The sequence below is a fragment of the Micromesistius poutassou genome (assembly GCF_964030765.1).
Source record: "Micromesistius poutassou genome assembly, chromosome: 12".
NCBI lineage: Eukaryota > Metazoa > Chordata > Actinopteri > Gadiformes > Gadidae > Micromesistius > Micromesistius poutassou.
Genome location: NC_140282.1, coordinates 5,976,851 through 5,995,754, shown reverse-complemented (window position 1 = coordinate 5,995,754; position 18,904 = coordinate 5,976,851). Strand labels below are relative to the sequence as shown.

The window sequence follows — 18,904 nt, the reverse complement described above, 5'->3', positions numbered from 1 at the left end:
ATCCGTCGACTGACGGAGGTAGTGTGAACGAGGCGTCAGCCATGCTGTTTACTGTGCGTTCACACCAAAAGACACAATTTTCGCCTGTTCGCAGGAACAGGCGAAAGTTGCCGTGCATAATGTGTGCATTGAAACGTGTCACGGGCGAATTTTGACGCGGAGCATTTTGCCCGCCAACGGTCATTCATGCCAATTCAGTCTCATCAACCATGGCCGAGATAACCACCATTGCGTGTCTGTACCTGTTGTGGAAGAGGGAGAGACGTCGCAATGCCCGTCGTTTATGGGTTTATAATATAATCCGGAGGCGCACACCGCTTTGTGCTGTGATATTATATATATTGTATATATTATATTATATAGATATTTATATATTATATATATAATATCATATAATATTATATATAGAGCTCCGGGAGTCCCAAATGGCAACAATCACTTTCTCCTCCAAGCTCCTCCAAGTTCACTGCGGAGTGCAGGGAACGGTTGGCCCAGCCGGTTGAACAGTGATTGGCTGTTTTACGTTACTTCACCCAGGGAGTGAACGCTGATTGGCTGTTACATTACGTCACCCAGGGAGTGAACGCTGATTGGCTGTTTTACGTTACTTCACCCACGTTACCCACAGAGAGTGAACGCTGATTGGCTGTCTCACCGCGAATGCCGTGAAGAAGTAGAAATATTTCAACTTCTGCGAAATCTGTCGCTCATTCGCGCGACAAATCCACGTGAATGCGCCCGCCCATTTTGGGGAAAACTGTCGCCCCGTCAATCAAATCTTGTCGCGGGTTTCGGCGACAAAAAATCATTTAATCATCGTGTTAACGCGTTCATTTTGACAGCCCTAATTAAAACATGTTATGGCTCCCATAACATGTTTTAATCAAACGATCAGAGCCTGTCATGTCATGCATAATGTTATAGCAGTGGGATGAATCATCCACATTTTTTTCTAGGATTGATGTGGCAGTACTGTAATGAGCCCTTTGCTTGACATCTATGGGTCCAATAGAGTCTACCAATGGGCAAACAAGTCACTTTTTTTATTGTTCTATATGACATCATTCTAAAATATTTTGTAGTATACACTAAATGCACCATGCTGTAGAAGCTTAATGCTTTTTGTATCACTCTTTGACCAATGGTGTCATAATGGTGAAAGTCCTTTTCACAGGGGCATCAATATAGGACATTAAGACAAGCACAGGTATCACTCATTTTGTGGGGATTTGCATCCTTGGAAGGCACAGGTAGACACACTGCTATCCAATTCAAAGATAAAAACACAATTCTAAGCAAGCCTAATTTTAACTTAATATAAAGGTTTTGTAACCGGGACAAGTAGGCTAATGCTGGTGATCGGTCAGGCTTGAGACTAGCGCTATAGACCAATTAGGTTTACCCACTTTCCGCTGTTGCAAGAGGCATTTGAAGATGTCTTACGGATCCAATTGTCTGTCCTTTTGTTGCCTGGCAGGGTAGTTGGTATTTTCAGTTGGAACAAGCTTTTACAACCATACAAAATCCCCCAAATGTCCAAAAGTTTTGTTCACTGAAAGTAGTTAAAAACACGTTTCTACAGAAGGTTTTCAATGGGATGAAAACCTGTTAATACGCTGGAGTGTTCATTTGGGGCTAATGAAAATAGGTTATGTCATATCATATATCATCAGTTTACATGCTTACGCTATGTATACCCTCATTGATACTGCTCTGTGATAGAAAGTAGGTCATCAACTGATTATTGCAATGTGCCAAAACCTTAAGCAAATAACTTAAAAATGGCAGTGATCCAACAACAAACATTCTGACCTATGAAGTGGCTCAACAGTGGGAATTCCGAAGACAGCAGCTTCAGACTCTTAAAGCTCTATGGTTGGGATAAATATGTTCACGGATACTAACAATTTATTCCTACACTTGACGTTAAATTTTTTGATTTGGTTTGATCATGGGAAGATTGTTGCAATCTTACACACAGGCAGCATCGACTGTAATGTACGTGATTTTTCTCCAAAAACAACCAAATGTGAGGGAATTGATTGGAATACGAATATGACCATCTGATCTTGTGCATTCAACAGACACTTTTATCCACAGCCACTAACATGTTAAGCTACTATCAAATCATACAATCAAAATAGCAGATCCCCAAAAAGCTGTGGCCCTAGTAAAAACAAAAGGTAGTGCTGTAGGTCAGGCAAATCAACACAGCACCCTAACTCACCCTGACTTGATGCAGGCAGCTAGGAGTAAATAGAGGCAGATGTAGAGTAGCTAATTCATCAGGCATGCATTCTAAAGCCTGGCCAGATGTTTTGCCCGCCGGCTGCAGTTGTCCAAAATATAATAGGATCAAATTATTGGCTGTCCTTATGATGCCCTGTGTTGGTCCGGGATTGCAGTGCAAGATTTGGCAGCCTCATCCTTGGTGATCTGCTGACAGGAACTGACAGGAGTGGGCCAGGTGCAGTGGAGGACATGACGGTGCTGCTGTTGCATAGGGCTGCAGGTGGCCCAGGGTCGTTCACCTGAAGTCGAGACTTCATCAGGGCAGATGTACAGAGCCGCCGAAGTGACATGAAGGAAAAAAAAAAAACATGTACTGGGGACAAACACTGACTATAGTTTTGCGAGAGCTTGAGTTTGTTTTGCGAGATCTTGACTTTGATTTGTGAGATCTTGACTTTGATTTGGGCTCAAAGGGCCGGCTGGCGATCGGGGTGGTGGACGTGCCTTGGAGATGGTTGGAGGGCGAGAATTTGATAGGTGTTTGTCCATGTGAGTGAGGCTGCCGGGGGCGACATGTGCCCTGGAGATGGGGGGGGGCGGGCTAGAGTGAGAGTGCATGTTGGTCAGCGCTTCGCCGTGCTGCAGAGTGCGGGTGTGTGTGGGTCTGGCGGTCTGCGGACCCGGTCTGACGGTCCACGGACCCCCGTGTACCCGGGTCCGCGAGTCCGCCGACCCGCTCCCGAGGGGGACACTGACCAGTGTTTCGCCGTTTCTGTCGCTCCTTTCCTGGGGCTAGAGTTAGGCTGCACGTGTGTGTGTGTGTGTGTGTGTGTGTGTGTGTGTGTGTGTGTGTTGGTCCGGCGGGGCTGGAATCCGCAGACCCGCTCCTGAGGGGGACACGGACCAGCGGTTCGCCGTGCAGAGTGCAGTGTGCGTGTGGGTCTGAAGTCAAGATCTCTCAAAATAAAGTCAAGATCTCGCAAAATAAAGTTAAGATTGTTAACCTTGTTAACTCTGTCTTCCACCAGAGACAAATAAAAATTATTTGTTACATTTTGAATGGGAGCATTTCTCTGGCTTTTTCATGCTACACAGAACGAAATGTAAACCCATGCATTTTGAATGGGAGCGTTTCTCTGACTATTTTCGAGTTGGACTTAACGAAATGAGAGTGAGAGAGAAAGAGAGAGAGAGAGAGAGTGGCAGACCCTCGTGTACCCGGTTCCGCGAGTCCACCGACCCCCTCCCGAGGGGGACACTGATCAGTGTTTCGCCGTTTGTGTCGCTCCTTTTTCCTGCAGAGTGCAATGTGCGTGTGGGTCTGGCGGGGCTGGATCAAGATCTCGCAAATCAGACTAGATCTCGCAAAATGAAGTCAAGATCTCGCAAAATAAAGTCAAGGTCTCGCAAAACTATAGTCAGTGTTTGTCCCCAGTACATGTTTTTTTTTTTCTTTGTCTTTTTTTTTCTAGTCACTTCGGCGGCTCCGTACAGATGCATACGCTGGGGGAGAACAATATTAGTTGTTGTTTTTATCATATTAAGCAATATGGCTCTTGACAAGGCATCGCATTTCGATTTGAATATTGATAGACATAACTGACTTTACAATGGCCTCTCATGGATAAGCAGAGCCTTGGGTAATGAACAGAATAGCGCACCTCCTACTCCTTGGTGGTAGCCACCATTCTGCTGCCGTTAGTATATGTTTTATAATAATATATTATAATTGGCAGTAATAAGGAAGGAAGGAAATGTTCATGAGGTCAATGGTGGAAACAGTGTAGAACTTTGTTTTTGCTCTTGCGTCATGTGAATATCATTGAGGCTTATATAGCATTTTTGCCCCATTTGTGGTCGGCGGTTTTTGTATTGTAATTAGTCACAAAATCAATACTCATATTTTTTCTGTTTACTGTTTGGCGTGACCTGCTGTACATGAAATGATAAGTGAACCTAGTGTGCTGGGATGCAAATGCTCCAGGGTCTACATCTGATGCTGTGGGAAAATGTTGTTCAAGTTCTTTGAGTAGCTATGTTACCCAGTTTCACAGATGCGGTTGACCCTGCATGTAGAAATATTTCAGTAAACATCATTAGTACCAGGCCCGCGATGGCCATCGGGACGTTTTGGGAGGTTTCCCGTTGGGCCGGTCCACTTTCAAATGTATTTTGGGCCGCTTGGTTATTATTTTATTTTTTCCTAAAGTAGACGTTCTTAATTCATCTGAAATTTCAGCCCCAGCATCGCAGTATATATAATATGGATTATACAATGTACGGTAGTTCACCCCTCCCAATTAGTTTAGTTGGTTTGGCCCATGTTGCGTCTTTTCTTGAGCGGTAACAGAAGAGAATCAGCGAACAGAAGCAACAAGTGTCGTTGATTGTGGAGGGCAAGAAAAAGCCAAGGAGGAGCCGAAAAAGCCAGATTTTAAAAAAGAAGGGCACTGGAGGAAGATTCCACCAAATGTGCCAAAATAAACCACCTGTTTAGAGGACAGACACAAGTTGCAGCCGGTAGAGAGAGGTGGATCTAATGATTGGCTGCCTGCCACAAACAATCTCAGCATTCTGAGAGACTGGGTAGCCATGCAACCTGAAAACTTGATGAGCCAGTTGCAATGGTTTTTACGAGATACTTCAATGTGATGGAGGTGGACATTCTAAGGAAATATCTGTCACTGTATGAGCCATTACTCACATAAATGAACAGATTTGTAAACTTTCATGTAATCTTTATTTTGCCAATAGTAGCAAAGTTCATGCTAATAAAAACAATAGTGTAAGCTAACATGTTAACTGTAAAACCTGGTATCACGTGATTTTGTGCTCATGCTCAAGAAATTAATCGATTGAATCGTGTCCCAGGGCACGATCGTCCGACTTTTTCCATGCTACACAGAAAGAAATATAAACCCATGCATTTTGAATGGGAGCGTTTCTCTGACTTTTTTGTGCTACACAGAGAAACATTTAAACCAATGCATTTCAATTGGGAGATTTTCTTCGACTTCAGGGGGGTTGCAGTGCACCCTCTACGTCAAAAGAACAATCCGATTTTTCAGATTCAGTTATTGTATATATTCATATAAACTTGTTTACGACCTATGGTCATTAAATTTTCTGTAATATGCATATATATATATATATATATATACATACATATATCCTGTATTTAATGCATGAAAATGTTATATAAACACAATATTTTGAACAACTCCCGGACATGTTGATTCTAGATTCCTGTGATAGGAGCGGGATGCTGTGATGAGGATCATTAATGTACACAATGTAAGCACAGTTCATGTTGAAAACGAGTCTATGATTTCTGTGTAAAGTGTAATTTATACAAACCTAGATGAGGATTTATCACCTTAATAGTGCACTTCCGTCATTTACTAATTTAAGGATAAGTAATTTAGCCGGCGTATACACGTATCTTTACACCACTACTGCTGACAGTTCATACTGTTAAATAAAAACCTCCTTGTGCACAGAAAGGTTATGAAAATACCCTGGAAAATTATAAGCTAATAAGTGTGGCAACCCTAGAACGAATACATAATAAAAGGAGAAAATAACCCCAAAATATATATCTTCCATCGCTGATATGCCTCTTGCCTTTTTATTTTGATGAAGGTGCTCTCGTTAGCAGAACTGGAAAATAAGGCACAATGATTCATATTTTGACTGCAAGACAAGATGGTGATGAAGTAAGTTACTTGAGTTACTTTGTCCTCTCCTGGGCTCCATGTGCTGTCCCTAGGACCCCTACAGGGTGAATAAATGGATTCTCCATCACTCCACTCCACTCCACTAGCCAGCGGAGTGGAGCTCAGGTCCTCAAACATTTTATGTCTGAATCAACAACCATTTTGGGGCATACCTGAATAGCTATAATAAAAAGAGGAATGTCATCATTTAATATGATTTAGCTGCTACAAATCACTGTTTATTGTTCAACATATTCCAACTATAATGAGTATGGCTAGACGAGCAGACGAGCAGAGTGAAGGCTTCAGCTTGCGTTGAAAGCCCTGTTGCAACACAGATAGTGATATAGTGGTTCTGGCTCTGCTACCACAGGGCTTCAAGGCACATATGTCACAATCTCCCAGAACCTGACATAACATGAAATGGGCAGCTTTCACCTACAGTCACAAAGAAATGTCTAATTATAAGGTCACTTGTGGAATCCTACATTTCTATTAGCCTCACATACTAGCCGCACATGATGGGAAAGTGGATTCCTGGAGACACAATTACATTATTTTTTTACATTAATTAATGAACTACTTTACATTCCAATATCGTATCAGTTATTCACAAGCACCCAAGTTGCGAGGAATGTGTTCTTATGAAAGCCCCACTAATACTGTGTTGATACACTGCTAAACACAATTTGACATCCACTTGTGTACTTAGTTGGTTTTATCCATGTTTTTGAGCGCACCACTCCAAACATCCCCATCAATATAACCTAACCATGGATTAGCTTGTAGTAACCAATACAACAATAAGTAGTTAAAAAGATCAATGTAATTTGGTCCCCAGCAATCCGCTATGGAAACATAATGGGACCCTGTCGCTTAAAAATGGTCATACAGAATGCAGCCGCACATACGGCACTTCACTTATGACAAGCAATTATTTCATACCTCCACACTAGAATGACCAAAACTAAACAAAAATGTCACTACATTCCAGTGGCGGCTGCTGGTTTTTCAAAGAGGGGAAGCTCATTTTCGGCTTACATCATATAAGTTGTCAATTTATTTATATGTATATATTTTGCGTGCGTGTGTCAGGTGTCCAGCGGCAGATGGTCCATTGTGTGGAGAGGACCTCAGGGATAGTGGAGGAGCACTTCTGTGACGCCATCACCCGGCCAGATGATGAACAGACCAGATGCCAAAAAGAACTGTGCCCCCCCATGTGAGTTTACCTTACGCGCAAATAAATGCCTTTCATCCACAGAATTGCCCCTACCTGTAACACTTGAAATCACAAAACACCCCAACATAAAATGTGTGTGTGTGTGTGTGTGTGTGTGTGTGTGTGTGTGTGTGTGTGTGTGTGTGTGTGTGTGTGTGTGTGTGTGTGTGTGAGAGACACAAACAAAGATTTGATTATGTCCTTGAATGATATCTCATTGTCTTCTTATATATAGATCATTGAGATAACTTCCTCTTTTCCTACCCTTCTGTTTTGCTGGCAGGGAAGAATAATGTGCAGAGATGGACAATGTGTATCTCTGCAGGTTTCTGGTTTCAGGTAGCATTAAAAGATTCTAACAGAGCAACAGAGAACAGCAGCAAGGACGCCCCCTTGGATTGTGCCAGAATAAGGATCTCCTTTGAACACCCTCACCCCTCTCCCTCTTTGCCAATTTTCTGACATTTCTCATCTCTCTCTCTATATATATATATATATCACTCTGTTCCTCTCTCTCTGTCTTGCTCTCTATATCTCCATCTCTACCGATCTTTATCCCTCCATCTCTCTCCTTCGGTGCCTCTCTTCCTCTTTATCCTGCTCACTCTTTCTCAACCGCTCTTCTCTCTTCTTCTATCCTCTCTCTCTCTCTCTCTCTCTCTCACAATGTGCTTCAGTGAATACCTGTTTCTCTCCCCGACACATAGGTGGTGGGCTGGGGAGTGGCAGAAGTGTTCGTCAAGCTGCGGGCTGTCAGGCTTGACTAAACGCACAGTGCTCTGCATCCAAGCAGTGGATTTGGAGGAGCGCCAAGCGCTGCAGCACACTGAGTGCAAACACATGGCAAAGCCTGAGTCTGTGTCCTCCTGTAACACACAATTCCCCTGCCCAGCGGACTGGCTCTCAGGCAGCTGGACAGACGTAAGGCCAAATTAAGTTAACTCTGCTGCCATATTACTTAGTTGCCCTGGTGGGGGTTTGTTCCAAATCTGGAAATGAAGTGTATGTGGAAATGGAATAAGGAAGGAAATTGAATAATTTGATCTAATTGTTGCTCTTTGTAACTCATCGCTTGTAACCATAGCATGTCAAACTCTACTAGCTGAATAATTTTCAAGTTAACTGCCAGGTTATATTCTCTTCTGTTAAAGGTAAACTGAAAATAATCCATCTAGCCTACTTATTGCTCATCTCCATTATTCTGTCTGCATTATTTAATTTTATGAGAGAAGGATACAATTAAAGTATGCTATTTTCAGCACTGCCTTTGCTCATCGCTGCTTTGATATGTTGTTTCTCTTGTTGCGTTTCCAGTGTTCGCTGACGTGTGGCACAGGCGTGCGCCACCGTAACGTGACCTGTTCCTGGAACACGGGTGTGGCCTGTGATTCACACAGGAAACCCCCCGTCACCTCTTCCTGCCGCGCCCGGGACTGTCCAGTCGTTGCTGACAACTTTGGGAGAGAAGATGACTGGTCCGGAAGTGGATGGACAAGCAATCAGGTGGTAAACGAGATCAACTCCATACCTGAAATTGACCCTAGTGCACCCAAGCAAACACCCAGCACTCGAGCTCAGCCCAGGGCCCACAATGAGCTGAACAACGTGATCGAGGCGGAGTTCCCGCGGCGCCATCACGTCGATAAGGGCAACCAACCCATCGAGAAAAACATCAAAGTCGACGATTTCTACTACGACTATAATTTCATAAATTTCCACGAGGACCTGGCGTATGACGTTGTTGACACTGAGAACAGTGTAGCGGAGGAGCAGGAGAGTGTATCCATTCAGCAGGAACGCATGCCGGAACCCACAACAGAGGAAAACATTGCAAGGAGACAACCGGCAACAACTACCTCAGCCGCTAATATTGAAATAACACAGGGTCACACGGGAAACATTACAGAGAAGCAAAGCGACACGCCTGCAAAGATTTCACTAGATTTGGAAAACATAGAGGTCTTTCCTGAGGATGACTACTTCTTGCCCGTCTCTATGATGACTGCAACACCGCCAGTGCCACTATCTCCAACCAGGCATCCACATTCACAGAAAGAGTGGCAAGTAAGGCGAGGCATGCCCAAAGATCTAAGCACCTTTCCTGGATTCGACGTGAACAAGCAGGAGCCTGCACAGTCGGAGACGCGGGAAGAGGTAGTGATACATTCAAAAGGGGGTCTTAATGCGGAGGAGGATGGGAACACGCCAGGGACGTTGAAACCTGTCACTGCCACTCAAGCTTATACGGATGGGTCCCTGGCCAGTTCTGAGGAGATTGAGGATGTTGATTACTTTGAACATCAATCATCTGACGAAAGTAATGTTGATCACTCCCAGGTTGCGAATGCTAACTCAGAGCCGCCGTTAGCTTCACCCTATGAAGAAAGAGTTGTTCGATTTCAGATGGAAAGCTCACCAGCTGTTCCAGTGAGACCAGATAAGGGCGCCACAGAAATCTCCACAGCTGCTCCTGGCTTGTTTGATTTGTCAGCACCTTTCCCGACTGCCGTTATGTCGCAGGACACAGACTATGAAAAACATCTGCAGGAGTCAAACTCCACTGGCCAGGAAAATCCCAGGCTCACCGACCGTTCCTTTAAGGTCACTGCGTACACTTCCTCTCGGGAGTCTGTTACAGCTCATGCAATCTCAGGAAACCAGGAGACCTCTGCCGACACCTCACCAGTGATTGAAACGCCCTTACCACCGAATGGAGGCCCTCTGCTTCTGGCACTGTCCAAGCTAACACATTCTACCTGGCCAGGATCCACAGAGAAACCGCCAGCCCGGCCCACACTGATTGAAAGAACCGAGCCAGACGCAAGCCCTCTTTTCACCCACCTTGATCCGTCCTCCTCATATGGCGACGACAATGAGATGAATGTACCTCTGGAGACACCGAGAGGCAAAATTGAAATCCAACCTCCAGAGATCACCCCTGCCACCTCTGTTTCACTCACCCAGGCAGAAACAATGAACCTGCCGTCCCGGGGGCCTGCTGGGCCCTCTCTGTCCAACCTTCCCTCAGGGTCCATTCCGGGGCCCACATTGCTCCCAACGCCAGCCTCCAACCAGTCCACCACAGCTGCCTACTGGGTCGTCGGCAACTGGAGCTCAGTGAGTTCCACCCCTACTCCACGGCATTCCACACATATTTGTGGTTGAGGCGTGGACAAATCAGAGTGGTCCTATTCTTTATTGTTTCCCTATTTGCCTTTATTATGGCAGCAGACTTGGCCCGATAAATATATATTCTGGTCGTCAAATTGAAGTACACACATATATATCAATATATATATATATATATATACACACACACCACACCCCTTTTCTCCTTCTCTGCATATGCATATTTTGTCGTCACGATGCTTGATGTTTTACAACTTGTATCTTTGAGTCTTTGTTTGTTTTTATGCTGGAAGCATGAAGGGTATGCCCATGTGTTCCCCTGGCTCTCTGCTAGTGCTCCACCAGCTGTGGCCTTGGGGCTATCTGGAGACGGCTGGCCTGCAGCACGGGCACAGACTTGGAGTGTGACCCAGCCAAGAGGCCGGCACCAGCCAGGCGCTGCTATCTGCGCCCCTGCTCCGCCTGGAAGACAGGGGAATGGAGCAAGGTCAGTTGGCCTCTTTGGAACAGATCGAGTTAAGTGTCAGAATCTAAAAGCTTTTATTGCACATATGTTAAGTTTCAATCCAGATGCACACATTGAACAGGACAATCAACAACAACAGGAAATAAGGTGCTATATAAATATATACTGTATATATTTTTGTGTATATAAGATATACACAAAAGAAAATAAGACCATAAAAGGACTCTGTAAGGTGCAGCAAGTGATTTTAGTGCACAACCAACTAAAACTACAACTGGGAAGGAGCTAGGAGTGGCTGTTCAGCAGCTCTTTCCCATGTTTGCAATGACTCTTTCTACTACAAGAACTATTGACTATGCCTTGGAGACTAATTTTCTTTGCTTATAGTGTTGGAAAATGGGAAAATGATTCAAGGTTGTCTTATTGATTTTCTTCCCAGTAACGTTTTGATTAAAAAACCTCAGAACAAGTAGCCTGGAAATCCAGAACCACATCTAGAAAGCTGTAGGGTCTGGCAATGAGTAATGAAAATGGCCCAACTCAAGGGGCGGCACCAAGCATGCATACAATGGGTGACGTATCCAGACCAGCGGGGCAAACCAATAGATAAGACTTGCCGTATCCAATCGGTAAAACAGAAACACCTTTGGCCCGCCTATATCAGAAACACTGATGTGATTGGTTAGTGTTCTGGGCCAGGGGAATCGGGGAGTGAGTATATTGCTCGTTCCCAGAGTGACTCGCTGAGCAAATTCAAATTGTGCTCTTGCAAGAACTCGGGATTTCAGAACAAGGGCCATTGTAAGATGACATTAACAAATGGATTTGGGTTCAGTTATAGTGGATCCCCATTCTGCATTTACGTTGTTTCCTAACATGCCTCATAAACCCCAGTGCTCCAAGAGCTGTGGAGGAGGCGTGACCCTCCGGGAGGTCCAGTGTTTCGACATGCGCGACCCCAGGCCTCTCCGGCCATTCCACTGCCAGGCCATCTCCCAAAGGCCCCGCACGCACACGCCCTGTAATGTGCAGCCATGCCTGGAATGGTACACTTCGTCCTGGGGCCAGGTGAGTCAGCACTGCCTGCACGGCTAATGAGCAGTAAATAGCGTTTTGGATGGTAGGCCCAAAACCCATGTTTTGGGCCTTAAGGTTTTGGGGTTTAAGGTATAGGGAAGTCACAGAAGGCCAGAATACATTTTGTTTAAAGGACAATTCCGGTATTTTGAACATTGAGCCCCCTTTCTGGGTTGTCTAGGATGAAATAGAGTGGTTGACGCCGAAATTTCGACTAGTGGTCCTGTCTCGGGTATTTGGCTCATTTTGAATCGCCCGCGATCGTCACGATAATAAAAGCGTGACAATCTGACAATCGATCCAGCAACCTCTTGATTACAGAGTTAGCGTCGCTACCGTTTCAGCCACAGTGGCCACTCTGTACTTTGCAGTTTCACTCATATACAACTATATGACGCTACAACTAAGAACTTTGTACATAATGTATCTTATTAGAATTCATGACATTTAACAAAACAAATAGGCTATATAGAATATATAAAATACATTAACCTCATTCATATAAAGTACACAAATGCCCGGGAATATGCGAAGTACACGAATGCCCGGGAATGCGCGTGCATGCGCGATGCCCATGCGCATCGCAAAGGGTGTTTTTAGCCCAACTGTGTGGCCAAGGCTATTCGTACCAGGGGTACGAATTCATACCAGGGGTACGAATAGACACTCTGATTTGTAAATCCCATTGATTTCTGTTGGAAGACTCATTGCTCGTTGACCGGAAACGGAAAGGGGGGCTGTTTACGTTCGGTTGTAGTCTTTTCGCTCGGTTCTCCGTCTCAACAGTAGGGCTAGAACCGAGCGAAAAGACTACAACCAAACATAAACAGCCCCCCCTTCTGTTTCCGGTCAGAAAGATAATGTTAGTTTAATATGGTGGTAATATGTCTTATTTGATCATTAACATAAATATCTATGCTATTTTGTTGTTGATGGCCGCATCTGAGAGAGGGTTAGGCTCAGTGGACACTTACACACAGTTGATGTCTTTAGCTTCTTGATGTCTTTAGCTTCTTGGACCTTTAAGGCCTTTATATGGCCTGCTCCATATGTAAATATAAAGGTCTCAAGTAACAAATACACGATTCTTATTTTAAAGGGATCATAAAGTAATTGAAACATATTTATGATAATTAGATTCCATTTCTGCCAAGTCTGTTCTGCTAGATGCCACTAAATTCTACACACTGCACCTTTAAGGAGTGTTGATACACATCTGATTTCAATGCTGACACACCCAAGATTGTCGTGTGGGTGTGAGTGAGGGTGAGTGCATGGATGGGTGTTTTATTTGTTAACTGAAATGTGATTTAAGAGCAAGATTTCTTCAAGTGGAGGAGTGTGGGTGAAGTTTCTCTGTTAGTTATGTTGGGTATGTGGGAAATAATCACCAGCAGCAATGATAACGTTTGTAATCTTGCTGCAACTAAAAGGCAATATGGATATACATTTGGCATAAATCTTCTGACATTCAAATGTTAACCTATAATAACCTTCATTCAGCATTTAGGTAAAAGCGTTGAAATGCAGTGTCATTGTTATTTATTTGTCACCCTACATATCAGAAATGCATGCGTCATTGAAAATCTTCCCAGTACATTTTTTTCCCCTCAATCTTCCAGAGGTTTGGTTAAAATTAGTAAAGTAAAAAAAAACAATTTTAAAGAAATTCAGTTGGCTTTTTGTGACATTTTCATCCTGCTGTTGGCCCAGGGAGATGCAAGATGCAAGATGTTGGTGACACCTCCAGCTGGAGTGCTTTATACAAAGCAAAAGCAAGTCAGGCCAGGGCATATTTTCAAATGAGATCCGACTACCACGCCTCCCTGCTGGCAGGGTCACGACTTGTTAAGACCAAACACCATGCTCAAAGACCCTTTTTAAAGAGGCATCATCATAGGATAAACACACATTCATAACAACAATAATTATGTGACTGCTAATTTTATGTACCACGGCACGGTCGTAAACTAAACTAGGGAAGTTAAGTCTCTAGATTTATAAGTCTACCGAGAAATATTGCCAAAGTAAGGCCGTTGATTACAAAAAAGGATACCAAGATAAAATTTGCATTACTAGCAAGTTTGACAATTGTATGCCCTCTTCATTCGTTGTTAATAACCTTCAGAAGATTTAGAATGCTACTGCAAGACTTTGAACAAGATGGGGAAAAGAGAGCACATGACTCATGTTTAAGCTACCCTGCACTGGCTCCCCCTTTATTTTAGAATTTATTTTAAGGTCCTCCCATACAAAGCTCTTAATAATAATAAATTCTTAATTAAGTCTTAATTATAAATATTATTTAATAAATTAATAATTTCAGACTTGTTAACCCCTTATCAACCAACAAAAGGCCTTAGGTATTTTGGCTGTTCCTGAAGTAGCCAACAAAGCGAAAGGAGAGCTTCTTTTTTTTTTTTCCACCACCTCTCGGAGGACCACTCTTCGGAGGACAATTTTATTTTTAATAAAGCAATATATTTTTCCAATGCAATACAAGGAGAGTGAAAGGAGAGCTTACTTTAGCTCCAAGACTGTGGAACACCCTGCCCAGTTACATGCATGCTCTGTTGACATTTTTAAGAACCAACTAAAGACATATTTATTCGGGCAGGCTTTTAATAAATGTATGTATGTATATTTGCAACGTATAAACGTTTATAACTTTGTTATCACGTTGAAGAACCTTCAACGTGATAACAAAGTTATGCTGTTAGGCTGTCTAAGATTGCTAAAAGATATAAGAAATAGCCACTGGCGCCATCTCTGGGGGGGGCACAAGGTTTCTTGCACCCTCAAAGATAAGGTTGGCGGTGCAAAAAACCCTCAATATTGAAACGAAGTGAACCAGGACATTTTCGTTATCACGCTGCGATAACACCCCGCCACCTCCCTTCCCCTCAATCTCCCCCACCAATCGTTCTAAAGCATCGCTGGCAACATTCCTGATAATGGTTGGCAGTGCCAAATGATTGGCCGGTCGAATATGTCAGGGAGTAGGTCGGGCTTACAAGCACGCGTCAAGGACATGCAAGAAGAGGCAATTGTATGTGCATTGTAATGTCCACAACATGAACCTTGCCTTTCAAGATGCTGTTTCAAAAGTTAACATATTCCAAGATGGGAATAAGACAAAAGAGCTGATCAATACAATCAGAGAGTCACCAAAAAGACTGGCATGGTTTGACTCTTTCCGTAAGCCTGCAGGTGGGAACTATTTGTGCCCACTTTGCCCCACCTGCTGGATGATGCGATGAGAGCCTGGCGAGTTACTTCCATGATTTCTACATTTATAAATTAGTGACTGATGTTATTGTTTATTGATTGTTTATTTTATTGAACTTACAGTTCCTTGGGAAGACAGAGTTGAAGTAGCCAATGAGCTTAAGAAAGCGAAGTATGCTGAAATGGCTGGAGAGGCAGCACAGTGAGGCTGGAGTACACGACTAAGGCCTATTGAAATCGGTGCACGGGGGTTTGTGGCTAGATCCGCTACTAGCTTGCTGACTGAACTGGGCATTTGTGGACGAAGTCTGAGGTAGGCGGTTAGTAGCATGTCCGTGGCAGCAGAACAAGCAAGTGAATGGCTGTGAGTAAGGAGAAAACATACTTCCTGGGGTGCAAGCTAAGATAAGCCAGCTGACTAATGTGCTAATGTGTTTGTTTGGTCAGGGTTAGGGCTAAGATGCAGGAAAGAGAGTATTTAGATATTTAAATGTGGCAATGTGGTGGCAGCATTGAGGGGGTGAATCCAGGATGCTGGTTTCATTGTTAAGCCCTCAGGAGGTGTCGTGGGCCTAACTTAACGAAACATCTGTGAAAGAGGGTGCCCACTTGATAACCCCAATGAAATTCTGCTTACTGCATACTGCTGTATTTACTGCTGTTAGTTGGGCCATTTGTCTCGTGTTTTTCACCTTTGGTTGGTAGCTTAGTGGCCAGCGTGCTTAGAAGGTTGGTTTGGGCAGGGGCTTCTGAATATGTGTTTTCCTTGGATTTTGGCACAAGGGATTATAACATCTGATCCTGTGTATTAATGAAATATTAAGCTAGGCCTACTCCCATTTATTCGGGCATGTTTATGGAAAATAAGTGCACGCATTCGTCAATTGATGGAACGGTTAAATCATACATCATCACAACCAGAATTTGGAAAAAATCAAATAAATTACAGATAAATAATACGTAAACAACCTGAACCTCAAATTCTGAAAGCAGGACTTTGGAGAAGTGATATAGCCTACTTTTTGGTGGAACACATTTGAAGGAAATATTTATGAGCCCCCAATGTTGACCTGAAGTTGGCGCCACTGGATATAGCAGTATATAACTCAAAGTGGATGCATTTGTTTGAAGTTCGCCTATCAGGACCACAGCCTCTCCCAAATGCTGGCTGGGCTTTAGAGAAAAATATTTTTTTTTCTGTCTGTTTTGTCTGCAAGCTAAGCAATGCTTTGCAGGAGGTCCATGATTTGAATCCAACCTTGACCAATAAGAAGTGATATGAGTGACACCTGGGTTTGTCCTACAACGACACCTCTGTGGAAAGAATTGCAACATTTATTTTCTCATTCACCATAAAGATTGTAATTCAGGTTCCTAATGTACTTCCATCAAGCCCTGAAATGAAAGTATCTAGCATGTTAAATTTGCATACATATGTGCTTACCAGACACCATGGTGTTTAAGCGCTCTAGCAGCATGTCTAAATGTGTGTGTGTGTGTGTGTGTGTGTGTGTGTGTGTGTGTGTGTGTGTGTGTGTGTGTGTGTGTGTGTGTGTGTGTGTGTGTGTGTGGTAGTGCTCAGAGGTCTGTGGTGGGGGCGAACAGCATCGCACTGTGACATGTCCAGTGGAGGGGCAGTGTGACCAGGACCTGAAGCTTGCTCACATCCAGTCCTGCAACAGCCAGCCTTGTGCACAGTGGCTGACAGGATCCTGGGGTCAGGTAATCAGCATACGACACATGCACAAGCACACACAAACATGCACCAGCAGTCAGGAAGGCCCCAACACACACACATTCATGCATGAACACACATAAGCAACTACACTCAACAAACACATTCTCCTATTCAAGGTGCATATTACCCATAAAAGTAGGCCTATGTTTACCTAAAAAGTCCACTGTACAACCAGTGGTCATCTCTGTGCAGTGATTAGCAGCTATTAAGCCAATTCATATTTCCCCAAATCTATAGGGTTTGCCACACACACAAACACACACACACAATTTTGTTTTATCACTATGAACAATTCTTCAGAAATTCTGTCAGATGACAGCTAGCTTTGCGGCTACAAAATGGCTCTCAGTACATGGTTGTGAATAATGGTTCAAAGGGCTGGGCTTTGTTCAAGGATTTTTCTGAAGACGCTACAGCTTATATGGGTAAATTGGTCATACAATGAGATGGAATTAATCAAATAAATTAAGAAATTAATCCAGTGACTGTCAATCACAGGAAATGATCAAAAAATTTGATCAAAGACATGAATAAGCTTCAGACTTATAAGTAATAAGTCATTGCATTTATATAGGGGGAGGGCTATGACACCTCATCCACTGCCAGAGTGTAGCACCCACCTTGGTGATGCACCTTGGTGAATATAGGTGTTAGTGGGCCCCTAATACAGTACATGAAGATGTTCAAGAAATTGAGCCTTGGTGCAGAGTTACAGCCACTACGAGCCAGTCCCACAATGAGCTCGCCACAAACGTGGCGTTTTTAGAGGCGGGTCAAGGTGGAGGGTGGGGGCGTGGCCCTGAGCAGCTTGCGGCCACGGTACCATGCGCTAGTGTTTACAGTGGAACACTGTACACTTCGGGTGCTCCGGCGGGAGTCCTGGAGCTCTATATCTAAATAATATCATATTATATTTAGACATCTATATAATATAATATAATTAGGGCTGTCAAAATTAACACGTTAACACGAGATGATTAAATTCTGGAATTAACTGCGATAATTTTTTTAATGCATTAACGCATTCCCGCCCTGTTTTACCCACAATTCAACCCCCGGCGCGTTCATTCCTCGTCCCGCAAACAGCATGGCTGACGCCTCGTTCACTCTACCTCCGTCAGTCGACGGATGGGCGAGGGCGTGTCTGACGTATGGGGGAGTAGTCTTTATGGACGCAGCCTGCCACCAATCAAATCGCTGTACACGTACAGGGGCAACACTCTCCTTGCGCTCTCCTTGCACCAGGCGTTATAAAGCCAGATTTTTCCTGTGTCTTCCTGCTTGATGTTGTTATTGCTAAATGGATCCCGTAGTCGCAAGGACAGTGTTGCCCCTGTACGTGTGCCACAGAAATCGCCCAATTCTTAAAGCTTTTTGACATTTCCACGGGGGTTATGTATCACAAAGACCATTTCATTAGACCAAGTAGCGGCACACTAGTGTATTTGAACACTAACCCTAAAAGATTAATAAATAAAAAGGTAAAAGGGCCACATGTTATTGTGTGAAAGTGAAGTTGTTTGTTCAAAAAGAAAAACGTTCCATTCACCTATCCTGTATTTGCTAAAAAAAAAAAAAAAAAAGAGCAATGGCTAAGTTGCCAAAATTTTTAGAATTAAATTATTTTTTTGATTTGTCATAAATAAAAAACTAATGTAATGTCCACTTCTTGTTATTTATCTTTCTATTCTGAGAACAATACACAGAAAATGTGAAATTTTCAGTCATATTTAGGATTGTGATTAATCGAAATTAAGATTAAATTTTTTTATCTAGATTAATAGATTAATAATTTTTTATATATATTATCCAAAATAAAGCGGTCCAAAGCTGTTTGCGCCTCCGGATGATATTATGAATCTCAAACGACTGCGTCAGGTTCTCAGACACCTCTGGTTCTTCCAGAGGCGATATTAAGTACAGACTGAACCGCTAAATGGAGGAGAAAGGGATTGTTGCCCGCGATTGTTGCCTGGGGTTGTCTGCGTCGGGTTGGTTGAGAAGGAATTGGGAACCGCGACATGGAGGAGAAAAGGATTGTTGCCCAGGATTGTCCGTCGGAGCCCCGCTGCCTGCTGAACACTGGCCGCCCCTGG

The 18,904-nt window shown here is 43.5% G+C and overlaps 1 protein-coding gene across 1 annotated transcript in view; it reads left to right on the top strand.

Moving 5' to 3' along the window:
- adamts7 (a disintegrin-like and metallopeptidase (reprolysin type) with thrombospondin type 1 motif, 7) overlaps positions 1-18,904 on the top strand; it is a 115,181-nt gene that overhangs the window by 72,721 nt on the left and 23,556 nt on the right. The window contains exons 17-22 of the mRNA XM_084476523.1: positions 7,044-7,170; positions 7,878-8,091; positions 8,485-10,287; positions 10,634-10,786; positions 11,660-11,833; positions 16,646-16,792. Of these exons, the coding sequence (XP_084332649.1) occupies positions 7,044-7,170; positions 7,878-8,091; positions 8,485-10,287; positions 10,634-10,786; positions 11,660-11,833; positions 16,646-16,792 (2,618 nt within the window). The remainder of the gene's footprint in view (positions 1-7,043; positions 7,171-7,877; positions 8,092-8,484; positions 10,288-10,633; positions 10,787-11,659; positions 11,834-16,645; positions 16,793-18,904) is intronic.